Raw genomic sequence first — 18,068 nt, forward strand, 5'->3', positions numbered from 1 at the left:
TATACAAAAAACTCTGGAAACTCAACAATAAGCAAACAACCCAGACAGGCACGGCAGCTCATGCCTGTAATCCCAGCACTTTGGGAGGCCAACGTGGGTGGATCACTTGAGGTCAGGAATTTGAGACTAGCCTGGTCAACATGGTGAAACCCTATCTCTACTAAAATACAAAAATTAGCTGGACTTGGCATGGTGGAGGGCACCCATAAACCCATTTACAGGGGAGGCTGAGGCAGGAGAATCACTTGAACCCAGGAGGTGGAGGTTGCAGTGAGCTAAGATTGTGCCACTGCACTCTAGCCTGGGTGACAGAGTGAGACTCCATCTCAAAAAAAAAAAAAAAAACCCATAAACAATCCAATAGCTCATTCATTGCCATGCAAATGCAGAATGGTACAGCCACTTTGGAGGACAGTTTGGCAGTTTCTTAGAAAACTAAGCATATTTTTACCATATGATTTAGCAGCCATGCTCCCTGGTATTTACCCAAATGGGTTGGAAACTTATGTCCATACACAAACCTGCAGATGGATGTTTATAGCAGCTTTATTCATGATTGTCGAAACTTGGGAGCAATCAAGATGTCCTTCAGTAGATGACTGGATAAAATTCTGTGGTACATCTATATGAGGGAATATTAATTAGTGTTAAGAAGAAGACATGAGCTATCAAGCCATGAAAAGACATGGAGGGACCTTAAATGCCTGTTGCTGAGTGGAAGAAATCAGTCTGAAAAGGCTACATACTGTATGATTCCAAATATGTAACACTTTGGAAAAGGCAAAACTATAGAGATAGTAAAAAGGTCAATGGCAGCAGGGAGTTGTGGGGGAGGGAAGGAAGGGTGAGATGAATAAGTGAACCACAGGGGATTTTTAGTTGTATGATAATGTAATGGTAGATACGTGACATGATGTATGTCTCAGCTCAGGCTGCTGTAACAGAATATCAGACCAGGTGGTCTAAATGACATTTATTTTTCATACCTCCAGAAGTTGAGCAGTCCAAGATTAAGATGCTGGAAGATTTGGTTCTTAGGCCTTCTTGAATCCTCATGTGGTAGACAGAGGAAGCTCTAGTGTCTCTTCCACTACTTATCTGGGCACTATCCCATCATTGGTGCTCTACCCTTACGATCTCTTCTAAAGCTATTTACCTCCCTAGCACCCTGCCTTCTAAAACCATCATGTTGGAGGTTAGCACGTCAACCTGTGAATTTCAGGAGATATAAACATTCAAGCCATAACAATGCATTTGTGAAAACCTGTATAATGAACTCTAATGTAAACTATGGGCCTTGGTTAATAATAATGTATCAGTATTGGCTCATCAATTGTAACAGATGGACAATACAAATGCTAGATGTTAGTAATAGGGGAAACTGGGAAAATGAGGGGTGTACAGCAACTCTCTACTTTCTGTGTAGTTTTTCTACAAAACTAAAGCTGTTTTTAAAAATAAAATCTCTTCATAAAAAAATAGAACTTCATTAGAATTTCACGTTCTAATATATCGATTAAATTTAAGCCAACACATGAGTTATTTGTACTCATACAGAACTGGAATCAGTGTGCTTGCTTCTGCTTTCTTCCCCTTCCTTCAATCCCTCAACCTTCTCAAATGCTTTTTATTATGAACAGAAAGTTCACAAAAAAGCAAAATGCAAATGCTGTTAAGCATGTGAATAGATGCTCAACATCATTCAGAGTAAGATAGGCAAATGGAAACTAAACTGAAACACCTGTTTTCACCTTATCAGATTGGCAGAAATTCACCAGAGAGATACTACCTTGGTTCCATAAGGCTGTGGAGGACCAGCTGGTCTCATATTCAGCTGCTGATTGTACATGCGTGCTTAATACCATGTATGGAACAATTTGACAGAATCTACTTAAATTATAACTGTGTGTATCCTTTGACCTAGCAGTTCTGTTTTTGGGAATGTATTCCACACATATACTTGCCTATGCACAAAATGAAAAATGTTGGAGGAAATTTATTGCAGCACCCTTACTGATAAAAAGTATTAGAAATAGTGTAAATGTCCATCACTGGTCAGTAAATTATGGGTGCTCTCTAGGTACCAATATGGAAAGATCTCTAATACTGGGAAATACGAAAAAGGAAAATGCTGAATAGTATTTTTGTATGCTCCTTTTATATACAAAATAGAGAAAATATTAATATATTCTGATTGTACATGTGGACAGAAGGAACAGTAGGGCACTGGGAAGATGAGGGCAGGGGTAGGAGTATCACTGTATACCTTATTTCCTAACCATGTGACTGTATTACCTTCAAACTATAGTTCAAAAAGATGTCGTTATATATATTTTTTAACAATAAATTCAGAATAGTTAGGATAAATTGCTTTTGCTGTTGTTAAACCTTAAAAATTATTTTTAAATACCTATGAATATTTATCCTCTCGAGTGTTTTCAGTATGGTAAATTCTGAGTTGTTAAAATTGATTGTTGTTGTCATTTTGTAACTGAGAGGGTCTCCCTAGTGAAAACCTGACTTTCTCAAAGAAGTGGTTCAAATTTCTCTTTACTTTTTTTTTTTGGGGGGGTGGGGTACGAAGTCTCACTCTTGTTTCCCAGGCTGGAGTACAATGGTGCGATCTCAGCTCACCCCACACTCCCCCTCCTGAGTTCAAGTGATTCTCCTGCCTCAGCCTCCCGAGTAACTGGGATCGCAGGTGCCCGTCACCACTCCCAGCTAATTTATTGTATTTTTAGTAGAGATGGGGTTTCACTATGTTGGTCAGGCTAGTCTCAAACTCCTGACTTCAGGCGATCCACCCGCCTCAGCCTCCCAAAGTGCTGGGATTATAGGCGTGAGCCACCACGCCCAGCCTCTCCTTACTTTTTTGATAGTAGTATGCCTCAAGCATATCTTAAGAAGATAACAAGTAGTAAACCAGAAACAAGTATTTTCTTCAAGAAAATGTATCAGTGGAGAAAATGTTATCTTTGAAAAAATATGTGTAGTTATAAAAAGTTTTAGCTCTTTTTTTGTTACAAACTCTCTATTCAGTTGTATGAAGTTATTGTCTTTTAGAACAAAGACTTGCCAGATAGCTTTCCTTTCTTCTGCATCCACTGCCTCTATACAACTATTTTTCCCACTTCCCTTGCTCAGACAAAGATGTCAAAGGTTACATTAAAGCAAAACCTGAGAAGCTTGAGTTATTGCTGATAAGTTCAACAAGGAGTAGATTTGAATGCAATCTGCGAAGTAGAAGGTGGGAAGCATTCCTTCCTGAAACCACATGCTTTGTTAGGCCCTAAGGCACAATGAAATGTAGGGCATGAACCCTGGGCCCCAGAAGCAGATGCAGTGGAGGTCACAAAGTGATCGCCCACTTTAAGAAGTCTACACACAGAGTTATCTATACGTTTTTCTCTCTGCCAGGCTTCTTGTTTACTCTCATCAGTGTTTGGACAGCTCCTGACAGAACACCGGCAGTTTGGTGTTCTGTAATCCCAGTTCTTTGGAAGGCTGTAGGAAGATTGCTTGACCTCAGAAGTTCAAGACCAGTCTGGGCAACATGGCAAAACCCTGCCTCTACAAAAAATACAGATATTAGCTAGTGTGGTGGTACATGCCTGTAGTCCCAGCTACTCTGGAGGCTGAGGTGGGAAGGTCACTTAAACCCGGTAATCAGAGGTTGTAATGAGCTGAGGCCATGCCACTGTACAGCCTGAGTGACAGAGTAAGGCTGTGTCTCAAAAATAAAAAATACCAAAACAAAACAAAAAAACCCAGAAAAGATGCATTGCCTTTGTTGTGGGCAATTATATTTCTGATACAAGGAAACATTGTCATAGGTTTGGGAGATATAGGTCATTTTCAAGATATTCACTGTTAATCTTAGAACTGATTTAGAAGATTTTGCTGAATTTAGATGGTTTCTTTGGAATCCTAGTTTAATTCTTCATTGTTTTACCTGTGATTTTGGGGGAAATGTATATGTAAAGTAAAAGTCTTTTTAAAATAAAGTTTTTAATTTTAAGATAGTTTTAGATTACGGAAAAGTTGACAAGCTAGAACTGATAGTTCCCATATAACCCATAGCTAGTTTCCCCTACTTTTAACATCTAACACTGGTATGGTACACTTGTTATAATTAGTTAACAACTATTAATACGTTATTATTAACTAAAGCCTATACTTCATTCAGATTTCCTTAGTTTTTATCTGATAAGACTCATCTTGTATATTTCCTGCCCCAGTCCTAGACTCAGCCATTTTTCCAAGGACCTGCGGTTCCTTTGTTTTGGAGAATGGTATTAGAAACCAAGATGTGTGTGCATCTCTTAACTTTTAACCTGAATCCCTGTTTTTAAGATGGATTTCTTGCAGGTAACATAGTTGAGCCTTGGTTTTTATTCTAACTCTGACATTGTCTTTGAATCAGTATATTTAGGCCACCTGGAGTGTCCTGCACCCTGTCCTCTTCGCCCTCACTGTGTCAGGTGACAGCAGGAGGTCGATTGTGTGTTCTCTTTGCGCTGTTGTAGAGCCACCCACTTTCCTGTGGCCCCTGCGGTACCACATCTGCCTTATGACTAACAGTTTAGGTTTTACAAGAGTGTATTTCTTCACTGTGACTTAAATTCTTACTTGATACGATTAAAGGACATGAAGTAAATATATAGTAGAATAAAAGCATAGTCTTAAGATATCACTTTGCTTTGTAGGCCTTAGTGAGAGAATATTTCTGGGCACATGGGTTTTATGTGTTGCTTGGTTTTTTTTTACTTGTCAAGTAATCAAAATAATTGTTGAAAAAACAAAGCAAGCTCCAAATCACACATAAACCCTCTTACAGATTTTATTTCCTTTCACCATCATCAAATCTGCCCTAGAAACTACTTTGTGCATGAAATGTGGCTGAATGAGAGGAAAACAAACTTTAACACATGTAAATTGCTTTAAGGCTGTATAAGATGCCTGCTTTGGTGACACAGGACTTGCCAAAGCCTTGAAAGCCAGCTTTCTCCAGTGACAAACGACAACCGCATCATTCAGTGTCCCTCAACTACTACAAACCTCTTGATTAACAGGTCCCTACAATGGAGATCATATCTTAAGGGAGCAAGCCTGTGAGACATATGATTTAATTTATCTGTAACCCTTTAGATTATTTTCTTGTATTCATTTGGTCTAATTGACATTTCCACCCAAATCCCTTTTCTATTAAGTGATGAAATACAGAAGGAGCTGAGTGTGGCGGCTCACACCTGTAATCCCAGCACTTTGGGAGGCTGAGGCAGGCGAATCACCTGAGGTCAGGAGTTCAAGATCATCCTGGCCAACATGGTGAAACTCTGTCTCTACTAAAAATACAAAAATTAGCTGGGTATGGTGGCGGGCACCTGTAATTCCAGCTGCTCCGGCTGCTTCCAGCTGAGACAGGAGAATCTCTTGAACCTGGGAAGCAGAGCAGTGAGCTGAGATAGCACCATTATACTCCAGCCTAGGCAACAAGAGCAAAACTCCATCTGAAGAAAGAAAGAGAGAAAGAGAGAAGAGAAAGAGAAGGAAAGGAAAGGAAAATACTTTTCATGCTTTTATACTGATCAGTTACTCTTCCCTCTCATTGTTTTGACCCTCCTAACATTTTCCCTTTACACTTCTTTTAGATTTCAGTTTTCTGTTAATCTTTATTGAGTCTCAGAAACCAATACCGCCAAATATTGCACTTTGACATGCTGAACTGAAAAGGGAGCTTCAAGGTCTCTCTGACCTCCCTGATACCATCTCTACCAAAGCGTAGGATTCTCTAAAGTTCCCTTGTCTACCTAGAGTACAGACCTACCAGAGAAGAAAACAATTAACTGCTGATCACTTCCTTGAGTTCTCATTAACTGAATCCATATCACAGGAAGGAAAACTGAAGTCTGTCAGTAAACCCAAACAGATTTTTGTCATAAATCATTGTCTACTCCCTGGGCCCAATAGAATTTGTCCCTAGGCCATTGTATGTTCTTCAAGCCCATTGAATTCTCCCTAGTAATCATGTAATGCTCCTCAATAGAATCCCTCTTCTACCCCTTCCAATAACCTGTTTTGCCAGGGTCCAAGCCCCCATTCTTTTTGTGTGGCCTCAAGATGGTATATAAGCTTCTATACCTCATTGGGGGCTTGGGGCTTCATTCTGAACACTCCTATTCATACGCATTAAATAAATTGTTACATCTTTTCTCCTGTTAATCTGTTTCTTGTGAGTTTATTTTTCAGCAAACCTTCAGGGGTTTGCTGTACATCTCTTAAGTCCAACATCTTGTTCACTTGACTGATCTTGGGAAGTAGCCCATGCAGACAGCCCAGAGGCTAGGCCTTTTGTGATGTTAGTCATTCCCTGTGTGGATCTTCAGCACACCAGGAATGGAGCTTGGTTGGTGTGGAGCAAGGTGAGCTGGATCATAGACGTAGCCCTGCCCTGAAGATGTCTTTTCAGGGTGTCTACCTGGGCTTAGGGCCTGAAGACACTGCCAGAGAATTCCTTTTAAACTCCGGAGAAGAGTCCTAGTCATTATATTATTGAGAAACAGACAAATTTTGTGATGCTTTCTTATCTTTTAACAAATTCATATGAGTTAATTAACTGATTAAATAATTAGAGTTTAGTCTTTCTATACAATCTATACCAAAGGATGACAAAGTCCCTCCTGCCACCTATTAATAAAGTTGTATTGGCACCCAGCGGCACCCATTGTGTATATATTCTGCTTTTCATGCTGTAAGGAGTGGCAGAGTTGAGTAATTGTGGCAGAGATTGTGTGCCTGCAAAGCCTAAAATATTTACTCTGTGGTCTTTTAAGAAGTTTGCTGACCCTGCTGTAGATTAAGAATCTTTTGGATTAGAAATTGCATTGAATCTGTAGATTACTTTGGGTGATATACATATTTTAATAATATTAAGAGTTCTAATACAACACATGAATACAGAATCTTTTCATTTATTTGTGTCTTCTTCAATTTCTTGTGGCAATGTTTTATAGTTTCAGTGTGCAAGTTTTTCACCTCGTTGATTATATTTATCACTCAGTATTTTAGTATTTTTATTCTTTTTGATGCTACTGTAGAAATGATTGATTTCTCAATTTTGTCTTCAGATTGTCCATTATTAGTATATAGAAATGTAACTGATTTTTGTGTGTTGATTTTGTATTTTACAATTCTGCTGAGTTCATTTATTAGTTCTGATGTGTGGTGTGTGTGTGTGTGTGTGTGTGTGTGTGTGTGTGTGTGTGTCTTTGTGTGTGTGTGTGTGTGTAGAATTAGGGTTGTGTACATTTAAAATAATGTAATCCATGAAAAAGATAATTTTACTACTCTCCAATTCGGATACCTTTTATTTATTTATTTTCTTAATTGCTTTGGCTAAGACTTCTAGTACTTTCTTGACAAGAAGTGGCAAGAGTAAGCATTCCTTGCCATGTTTCTGATCTTAGAGGGAAAGCTTTCAGTTTTCCATCATTTGGTATGTTAGCTCTGGGCTTTTTCATATATGACCTTTAGTATGTTAAGGTAATTTCTTTCTACTCCTAGTTTGTTGAATGTTTTTATCATGAAAAGGTATTGAATTTTGTCATATACTTTTTTTGCATCAATAGAAATGATAATGTGGTTTGTCCTTCACCCCGTTAGTATGGTGTATTATGTTAATTGGTTTACATATGTTATTCCATCCTTGTAGTTCAGGAATAAATCCCACTTGGTCATGCTGTGTAATTTTTTAAATGTGTTGTTGAATTTGGTTTGCTAGTATTTTGTTGAGGATTTTGCATCAATGTTAGGGATATTGGACTATAGTTTTCTTTTTTTTAATTATGTCTTTGATTTTGTTAGCAGTGATGTTGATGTCATAAAATGAGTTTGGAAGTATTCCCTTTTTGTCAGTATTTTATAAGAATTCGAGATGTATTGATGGTAATTATTCTTTAAATGTTTGGTAGAATTCACCCATGAGGCTCTCTGGTCCTTTTCTTGTTGGTAGGTTTTTTATTACCAATTCAATCTCCTTACTAGTGTAGTTCTGTTCAGACTTTTTTTTCTTCATGATTTGGTTTTGGTAGGTTGCATGTTTCTAGGAATGTATTTATTTCTGTTTATCCAGTTTATTGCTATATAATTGTTAGTAGTCTCTTATAATCTATTTTATTTCTGTGGCATCAGTTGTAATGTTTCTTCTTACATTTCTGATTTTTGGTATATGACTCTTCTTTTTCTTCATTAGTCTAGCTAAGAGTTTGTCAATTTTGTTGATCTTTTCAAAAGACCAATTCTTACTTTTGTTGAATTTTTTTGGCATTGTTTTTCTATCCTCTATTGTATTTATTTTTGCTCTCATCTTTATTGTTTCCTTTCTTCTGCTAACTTTGGATTTAGTTTGTTCAAATTGGAGTTTCTTGAGGTTAAAGTCAAATTATTGACTTGAGATTTTTCTTTTTTTTATAATGTAGTCATTTACCACTATAAACTTCCCTCTTTCTACAGTCTTTGCTATGTCCCATAAGTTTTGTTATATTGTGTTTTTGTTTTTATTTGCTTCAAGATATTTTCTAATTTCCTTCGTAATTTCTTTTTGACTCATTGGTTGTTCAACAGTGTGTTAATTTCCACAATTTGTGAATTTTCCAGTTTCCTTTTGCTTTTGATTCCCAGTTTCATTTCATTTTGGTCAGAAATGATACTTGGCATGATTTCAGTCTTTTTAAATTTGTTAAGACTTGTTTTGTGGACTAAGGTATGATCTATACCAGAGAATGTTTTATATGCACTTGAGAAGAATGTTTATTCTGTTGTTACTGGGTAGAGTGTTCTGTGTGAGTCTATTAGGTTGAACTGGTCTATGGTGTTAAGTTCTCTGTTTCCTTATTGATCTTATGTTTGATTGTTTTATTCATTATTGACGTGCAGCATTGAAATGTCCTACTATTACTGTATTAATCTTCATTTCTCCCTTCAATTCTGTCAACTTTTGTTTCATATATTTGGGTGCTCTGATGTTAGATGCATATGCAATTATCATTGTTATGTCTTGCTAGTGAATTGACCCTTTTATTTTTACATAATATCTTTGTTTGTCTCTTACAACAGTTTTTGAATTAAAGTCTGTTTTGTCTGATATAAGTATAGTCATCCCTGCTTTCTTTTTGTTACCATTTTCATGGAGTATTTTTCCTCATTCTTTCACTTTCATTATATGTATGTCTTTACATCTGCATGTAATTGAATCTTGTTGTTGTTTAAAATCCATTCAGCCACTCTGTGTCTTCATCAGAGGGTTTAACCCATTTACACTTAAAGTAATTACTAATAGAGCAGACTTACAATTGCCATTTTGTTCATTGCTTTCAGTATGTCTTGTAATTATTTTGTTGCACTTTTTCTGCCTTGCTGCCTTCCTTTGTATTTTCTGGTTTTTTTTTTTTTTTTTTTTTTGGAACTTTTTTTTTTTTTTTTTTTTTTTTTTTTTTTTTTTTTGGAACTTGCTTTGATTCTCATTTTCTTTTTTGTATCTTTTACAGGTATTTTCTTTGTAGTTACCATGGGGGTTAACATAAAATATCTTTTAAACTGATAAAACTTCAGTGACATACAAAAAAATCGTCTCCTTTACATTTCCCCCCACCACTTTTTATCATCAGTGTCACAAATAATATTATTTCTTTTTTTGAGACAGGGTCTTACTCTGTCACTCAGGCTGGAGTGCAGTGGCACAGTCACAGCTCACTGTAACCACAACCTCCCTGGGCTCAGGTGATCCTCCCCACCCAGCCTCACGAGTAGCTTGAACTATAGTCATGGGCCACCATGCCTGGCTAATTTTTGTATTTTTTTATAGAGACAGGGTTTCACCATGTTGCCCAGGCTGATCTCAAACTCCTGATGCTCAATGGTTCACCCACCAGGGCCTCTGAGAGTGCTAGAATTATAGGCATGAACCACTGTACCAGGCCACAGATTATATTTTTGGATCCATTAGCATTCTTTTGTAGTTACTTTTATGTTTTTATTTTTTTAAGTGTATACTGAAATTAAAAGTTATTTATATATCACTATCGCATTATTAAAGAATTTTTCCTTTGTCTATATATTTGCCTTTACCAGAGAGTTTATTTTTTCTTATGCTTTTGTGTTGCTATCTAGTGTCCTTAAGCCTCAGCTTGAAGGACTGCCTGTAGCATTATGTGTAAAGTAGTTGTAGTAGTGATGAAATCCCTCAGCTTTTGCTTTATCTGAAATGTCTTTATTTCTCTCCTATATTTTTGAAGGCATAATTTTTCCAGGTATAGAACTCTTGGTTGGCAGTTTTTTCTTTCAGTACTTTGAATATATCATCTTGTTCTCTTCTGGCCTGCAATCTTTCTTCTGAGAAATCTGCTGATAATCTGGGAATTCCCTTTAAATCAATAGTCACTTTTTTTTTTCTTGCTTTCTTTTTTTTTTTTTTTTTTTTTTTTTTTTTTTTGAGACGGAGTTTCACTCATGTTACCCAGGCTGGAGTGCAATGGCGCGATCTCGGCTCTCTACAACCTCCGCCTCCTGGGTTCAGGCAATTCTCCTCCCTCAGCCTCCTGAGTAGCTGGGATTACAGGCACGCACCACCATGCCCAGCTAATTTTTTGTATTTTTAGTAGAGACGGGGTTTCACCATGTTGACTAGAATGGTCTCGATCTCTTGACCTCGTGATCCACCCGCCTCGGCCTCCCAAAGTGCTGGGATTACAGGCTTGAGCCACCGCGCCCGGCCTCTCTTGCTGCTTTCAAGATACTCCCTTTGTCTTTGATTTTAACAGTTTGATTATAATGTGTCTTGGTGTAGGCCTCTTTGGGGTCATCTTAGTGGGATTCCTTTCAGCTTCTTGAATTTGGATGTGCATTTCCTCAGATTTGGGAAGTTTTCAGCTATTACTTCTTCAAATAAGCTCTTATTTCTTTCTCCCTCTTCTCCTCTAGAACTCTTATAATGCATAACTGGTCCAGCTGATCGTGTCCTATTACACTTTCTTCACTTTTCTTCTATTGTTGTTTTTGCTCCTGTGACTCAATAATTTCCAATGACCTATTTTTGAGTTCGCTGATTCTTTTTTCTGCTTGTTCAAATCTGCTGTTGAACCCCATTTGTGATTTTTTTGTTTTTGAGATGAAGTTTAGCTCTTGTTGCCCAAGCTGGAGTGCAAAGGCACGAGCTTAGCTCATTGCAACCTCTGCCTCCTGGGTTCAGAAGATTCTCCTGCCTCAGCCTCCCAGGTAGCTGAGATTACAGGTGACTGCCACCATGCCTGGCTAATTTTTTTTTTTTTTTTGTATTTTTAGTAGAGACAGGGTTTCCCCATGTTGGTCAGACTGGTCTTGACCTCCTGACCTCAGGTGATCCACCCACTTTGGCCTCCCAAAGTGCTGGGATTACAGTTGTGAGCCACTGCACCTGGCTGAATTTTTTTTTTTTTTTTAATACAGATAAGGCCCTGCTGTGTCACCAGGCTGGAGTGTGGTGGTGTGATAATAACTGACTACAGCCTCAAATTCCTGGAGTCAAGCAGTCCTGCAGCTTCAGTCTCCCAAGTAGCTTGAATAGCAGGCATGTGACATCACACCCAGCTAAGTTTTTGATTTTTGATTTTTTTTTTTTTTTTTTTTGGTTGAGATGGGGATCTTGCTATGTTACTTGGGCTAGTCTCAAATCCTGGCCTCAAATGATTCTCCACCTTGCCCTCTGAAAGTGCTGGGATTACAACTGTGAGCTACCTAACCTAGGTGTGACGTTTTCAATTCAGTTATTCTTCAGCTCCAGAATTTCCACTGGGTTCCTTTTTATAGTTTCTATTTGACTGTTGATATATTCTCTTTCCATTCATGCATTGTTTTCCTCATTTTATTTAGTTGTCTGTGTCCTTTTATAGCTCACTGAGCTTTTTAAAGACAGTTATTTGAATTCTCTGTCAGGCAATTCACAGATCTTCATTTGTTTTGGGTCAGCTTCTGAAGAATTACTGTGTTTCTTTGACTGGGGAATTTTTTCCTGTGTTTTTCATATGCCCTTTTGTTTTTGCTGGCATTTGGGTGTTTGAAAAACAGCTATCTCTCTGTCATTACAGACTAGTTTTATACAAGAAAGACCTTCACCAATCAGCCCAGTTAGTGAATCAGAGAGTCCAAGTCTTTTCTGGTATTATGTCTTCTCTGGGATTATGCATCTAATTTCCAGATTAGAAAGGCTTGCCAGCATATTTTTCAGGAGATTGTGATTTCTTACTGCTTCTGGTATCTGCTGTACTGCAAGTTCTCTGCTGCTGACAAGCTCTTAATTGTTCTCAGCACCCCTCTAGGCATTTAAAGTATGTCCTTTAAGTTCACATGCCCTCTGATTTAGAAAAGACAGAAACTAGTCCCTCAGGCGGTCCTCTGAAAAGACAGAAAGTTGAATGTATGTGGTCTACAGTCTACGGTCTGCTTTCTCCTTCTCTCCCTACGTGGCATGAGAAAGGCTCCCCATGGTCCCAGCTTCTCTGATGGCTGTTCTTTAAGGTATTCACTTTGGTGCAGACTCCCTGGCTCAGTCCTTTCCTTTGTGGGGTCAAATCTGGCATTGGCCCTTCTCTGGGGCTCCTTTGGGAGCTGCGCTTTTCACTTCATTGTCCTTATTCTCAAAAGTTCTGGCAACTTCTCTTGTTTTCCAGTGTTGTTCCTTACAGAATATATCTTTCTGTCATTACAGGGGAACCCTTGAGAAGTAGAAGTAGATGTACATGCTTGGTCTACCATCTTAAAATGAAAATCCTTGAGGTGGTTTTCTTAGAAGCCTCATTCCATAACACTTTTTTTTTTTTTAAATCTCTGGTCCATTAATCAATTGTATTCGGCATGTAGTTTATCTAGTGTTGTACTGGAGTGAGCATAGAAAGTCAACACCAAGACAAAAGTATGCCATAATCAGCAGAGGATACCTTTTTCAGGACATTCCTTTTGTTCTGTTGTGGCTGGGATCTGAATGGAAAGAGGTAACTGTGCATACATACCATTGTAGGAATCAGAACTGCTTTCCAGAATTCTAAGAATTCAACACAAATTTGCATTTTCTGTTCAGTAGAGACAGGGTTGGGGACATATTCCTACAAAACACAGTTACTACTATGGATTATATCACAAGTTTTCTAGTTTTTGCAAAATAGTTCTGTTAACTCTCTGTGCAGCTGGCATGAGAGTCCCAGGGTTTGATAAACCTGCAGTGACCAAAGGTAAGCAGTGTGCTGATAGCAGAGTAGGCAGTACTTTACCACTGCACTGGAGAACATTTAGCTTCTGAGTGCTAATTTTCTCTGGTCCTGTTCTTTTTTTCCCCTTTCCCAACTCAGACACCCTGTAATCATATTGTTGTGGGGAGCTAATTTTTTTGTATTTACTCGTTTTAAAATTATGCCTATCTCCTCACTCTGCTCACCACCCCCCTCACTGTTTTTCTCCTTTGTTTAGGATATAATTTTGTGAGTTTTACTGTAAAAGAAGATTGTTGATGAAGAATCACAATTCTGGTGCATAAAATGTCTTCTTTTTTTCAGTGATGGGCTTCTTCCACCCCGCTGTTCATTTTAAGTGTTTTTCTTCAAATATGAATAGATTCCTATTTTATCTTGTTTTCTTTTATTTAAACAAGTAAAAATGACTAAAATGCTTTTTACAGTTTTGTTTTTTTTTATTCTCAGATTAGTTAGCATAAATCAGTTATATTTATGCCTTGAAACAGAGTGGCTGTATGGAAAATATAAATAATATTCAAAAAATTGATCTTTTGAAACACAAGGCTATAAATGTTATTTAGGTTTCCAGGCTACAATGCAAAAGCTTACTTAATTTATCATGATGCTCAACTTGAATTCTGGATCCTGTGTAAGAGAAACCGCTAAGAAGGTGGGGATAGAGGTGGGAAAGGTCTAATGTATCCTTTCTGACCATAGAGACAATATTGGTTCCTTTCTGCTTCTCTTTACACCTCTTCCTTGAAGCAGGTCCCCTGTTTGAAGCTGATCCTATCTCTGCTGTGTTGTCTTCTCACCTCACTCCCAAGTATTCATTGTTATTTGCCTAGGGGTTAGGGGTAAGGGTGGAGGATGGAGGGAAAGAACTTGCTAGAACCAACTGAAGTAATTAATCAATATCTATGAATGGTTGATGCTCCTTAACCTTCCCACTGATGTTTTCATTTTTAAAAGAAAATGCATATTAAAGCAGATAAACCTAAAATTTGTGAAATTTCTGGTAGTTTAGCAAAGTGGGAAGAAAATCAGTATGACAGATTAGGGAAGGTTAGGAAGTGGTTGATGAAGGCCTCCATCTGAGCACTCTGGCCCTGCATGTAAGTGCTTTTCACATGTTTGCAGAATGAATGAATACAAGGTGATGACTTTGCCCAGCTTTTTTTTTTTTTTTTTTTTTTTTGAGATGGAGTCTTGCTCTGTTGCCCAGGCTAGAATGCAGTGGCATGATCTCCGCTCATTATAACCTCTGCCCTCCAAGTTCAAGCAATTCCCCTGCCTCAACCTCTCAAGTAGCTGGGATTACAGGTGCCTGCCACCATACCTGGTTAATTTGTGTATTTTTAGTGGAGATGGGGTTTTCCATGTTGGCCAGGCTGGTCTTGAGCCACTGAGCTAGGCCCACTTTGCCCAGCTTCTTATATTCTTGGACTTCAGTTTAAAAAGCCATATTCTCTAAACTGCAAATTGTCTGGTTTTGTCTCTTTACTGGACAAATGAACAATCAGGACAACGTGACTTTAGGAGCCTGGCAGGGCATATGGAATTCATTTATTAAGTGAAGAATCCCTGGGTCTTTTTTATATATGTTTTTCCCCCATATAAAAGTAATGCATGTCCATTAAAGAGTAAAGATAAAGAGACTGCCTGTAGTGCCATCATCTAAAGAAAACCATTGTGAAGATGCTGTATTTTTAGGAAAATAAACTATAGAGAATTACTCATAAAAACATGTTGCTGTGCAAGTGTTTAAAATGGCATTCTGTTTTGATTAATGTTGTCTAGTCAATACCAACTTTTTTCAATTCGTGAGAATTTTGTGAACATTTCACATGGAAACTACAGCAGCAAAATCTGGGCAACCTTGCTCTGTTAATAGCCAGTCCTGGTTCTCAAAGGAGAGTTAACACACTTTCCAGATGCCTTACATCCAAGGGAAGCATATCCTTCCTCAGCAGGATGTTTTGTATTTTTAATTCCTGCCAAGACTCTGAGGAAGAGGAAATGGGTACAGATTTATTAGGAGAGATGGAAAGGGGCCATGACTTTGTCATGGTAGGGCTCCAGCAACTTAAGGCCATACAGACTGAAATATGTGGAAGATTTCTTTTTATCTACTAATTTGTTTATTCCTTATCTAATATTTCTACTGAAGAGATTGTATTGTATAAAATTATATCTCAGTACTCTAATGGAATGAAATAACTGTACAGTATACCTTTTCTGAATTATTCATGTATTCTTTTGAGATTATATCCAGGTTTTTATTAGTTCAGAATTTCAACATAGGGTATCATCTGGTCTATGCTGTGTTAAACTACTTGTTTCCCTACTCTAGACCTTTAATCAGTATCTTCCAGTGTCATCTTTGGTCATAGCAGTCACATTTACATGAAGGCTGTCTGTCTCCGGTCTATTCTATGTCTCTTGTTAATACCAGGCACCGCTTGGCCTGCCCTGGGGTTCTGCTGATTAAATTATTGCTTGTTCTGGCATCATGCTGATTTCCTTCACTGTTTTCATGCTTCTCCCAGGAGATACCTGCTTGTTATTTATCCTTCATTCCTCCTTTTGAAAGTATCACAGTAAGAAATTCATTTAATTTTTTTCAACTGTCCTTTTTCTGCCAATAATTCAATGCAACATTTCTTAAAGGCTATTCCATCCCTCTCATTGATTTTCTTAATGCCTTTTAATTCTTTTTAAATTCATAACTTTAATATTTAGTAACTATGCTGTCACCACAGAGGCAGCTTTACCTTTTTGATCGCTTAGATTACTATGCGTGTTGATTCTGGATCACAAGATGATCCGGATTTGGAGAAGCCTCAATAGGTTGAGCCTATACATCTGAACAGTGGGATCACCAATGGAAGCAATGCCATTGGCTTAATTATACATCTCATATCATTGTGATGTGAGTTTGTGTGGAAGGGAAAAATAATAGCCAGGTTTTAAGTTTTCCATATTATAATGTCTGTGTACTTACTGCATATGGAGTCAGCGGCGTAAGGTTACAGTCATTGAATTAATCTTTACTGGTTATCACATCATAAAAGAAAATGTACCAAATGCTATTGGGATAAGAGGATTCATGGCACCTTATGTTTAAGATACATGTACATTTCATGTAATTCAAACAAGTGCAGCTCAGGGACAATGGGTAGAAAATGGAGTGGCTACAAATATTATCTACTAAGATCATTGGTAGAAAAGATTTTGTGGAAGACTTCAGAATAAACCATTTTTCTGTAGAACACTGAGAGTACCATTACGGTATCGGCTTACAGGAATACCTGATTTTAGGCCAGGTGCAGTGGCTCACGCCTGTAATCCTAGCACTTTAAGAGGCCAAGGTGGGTGGATCACCTGAGGTCAGGAGTTGAAGATCAGCCTGATCAACATGGTAAAACCCCATCTCTACTGAAAAATAAAAAAAAAAAAAAAAAAATCAGTCAGGTATGATGATGCATGCCTGTAATCCCAGCTGCTCGGGAGGCTGAGGTAGGAGAATAACTTGAACCTGGGAGGCAGAAGTTGCACTGAGCCGAGATTGTGCCACTATACTCCAGCCTGCGTGACAAAGTGAGACTCGGTCTCAAAGAATAAAGTAAAATCAGTAATTATTGAAGGGACCACATCAGGGTGGACTCAGTATAACTCATGGGCTTGCTTGGTCTTTGATACTTCACAGGCCAATAATTAGAAATTATCCAAGATTAATATAAAGGATCATAGATTGCGTAGATACCAATTTACTTCCTTGCATATATGGTCTGATGCATCACATCAACATGAACTCTTTCTTGTTTTCAGCATGCACTCCTGGCTTTAAAGTTTATACTTGCGTTTGCCATACCTGATAAACCACGGCATATCCAGATGAAACTAGCCAGATTGGAATTTGAGTCTTTGGAGGCACTCAAGCAGCAGGTGAGAGCAGCTGTCCTGAAAATTTATGTATTTCTTTAGCAAATGACAGGAAAAATAATTTAGAAGAATCAGTCTCAGCATTTTTTTTAGCTCTGAAGTTACCAGTTTAAATAAATACAGAGGACTCCAGTTTAGGATGACATAACAAACATCTCAACAATATGAGCCAACAAATAGGTTTAAAGAACTAAACAAACAAAAATATTCAGGCAATGTTAAATAAAAAATAGAGCTAGCATTCAGCAAAATAACAAGACAGACATCTAAGAATTGACCTGCGTAGCTCCCCACAGCTTCCAGTTCTGCCATCTACTAAAACATTAAGTGAGAAGTGAGTGAATAAAATCCTGAATAATAGCTTTCAGAGAGCGAGGCGGAATGAAATCAGGTATGTAGAAGCAGCAACATTGCCCTTAAAGGAGAAACTGTGTCTCAGTGACTTCCACATTCTACCAGAGACTACAAAAAAAAAAAATAAAAAATAAGAAAGCCTTGCTGGAGTTCACCATTTTGGTGATTTTCTGCTTCGGAAAGTGGGAGTAGGTGGAAGATTCTTAGATGCCTGAAGTATCTCTCACTAGTTATCTTCAGTGCTGCATAGGAATTTAAGCGATGAGAGAATCAGTAAGGCATTGCCATCTGAGGGGACAAGTTCTGGGCAGAATCTCCTGGACATGCATACTTTCTTTGGCCTCCAAACTACTTTGCATAGGAATATTTCTTCTTATGTTTGGAGAGTTGGGAGAAAAAAAGGATGTGAAGAGGACCCCCTAAGCTGACCCTTTGATCAAAGCATGAGGGCTCCAAGGGTAGTGTGCTGGGCAGGGGAACCCCACATCGAAGCAATACGTGCTCCTGATG

At 38.1% G+C, this 18,068-nt stretch overlaps 1 protein-coding gene across 10 annotated transcripts in view; it reads left to right on the forward strand.

The window, feature by feature from the left end:
• The window catches only part of ANO10 (anoctamin 10), a 233,691-nt gene that overhangs the window by 158,845 nt on the left and 56,778 nt on the right, over positions 1 to 18,068 (forward strand). For 8 of the 10 annotated variants that reach the window (XR_004275084.1, XM_032298102.1, XM_032298112.1 and 5 more), the window contains one exon: positions 17,091 to 17,207. The exons of 1 other annotated variant lie outside the window; for it this stretch is intronic. Coding sequence is in view for 8 of the 9 variants with exons in the window: in XM_032298102.1 (XP_032153993.1) it covers positions 17,091 to 17,207 (117 nt within the window). In the remaining variant the exon portion in view is untranslated. Of the gene's footprint in view, positions 1 to 1,759; positions 2,043 to 17,090; positions 17,208 to 18,068 lie in introns of those variants that run through there. One more of the 10 variants, XM_032298104.1, reaches the window with a different exon arrangement.

This window comes from Sapajus apella, unplaced genomic scaffold (genome assembly GCF_009761245.1).
Source record: "Sapajus apella isolate SASKATOON/1434 unplaced genomic scaffold, GSC_monkey_1.0 scaffold38, whole genome shotgun sequence".
NCBI classification, from domain to species: Eukaryota; Metazoa; Chordata; class Mammalia; order Primates; family Cebidae; genus Sapajus; species Sapajus apella.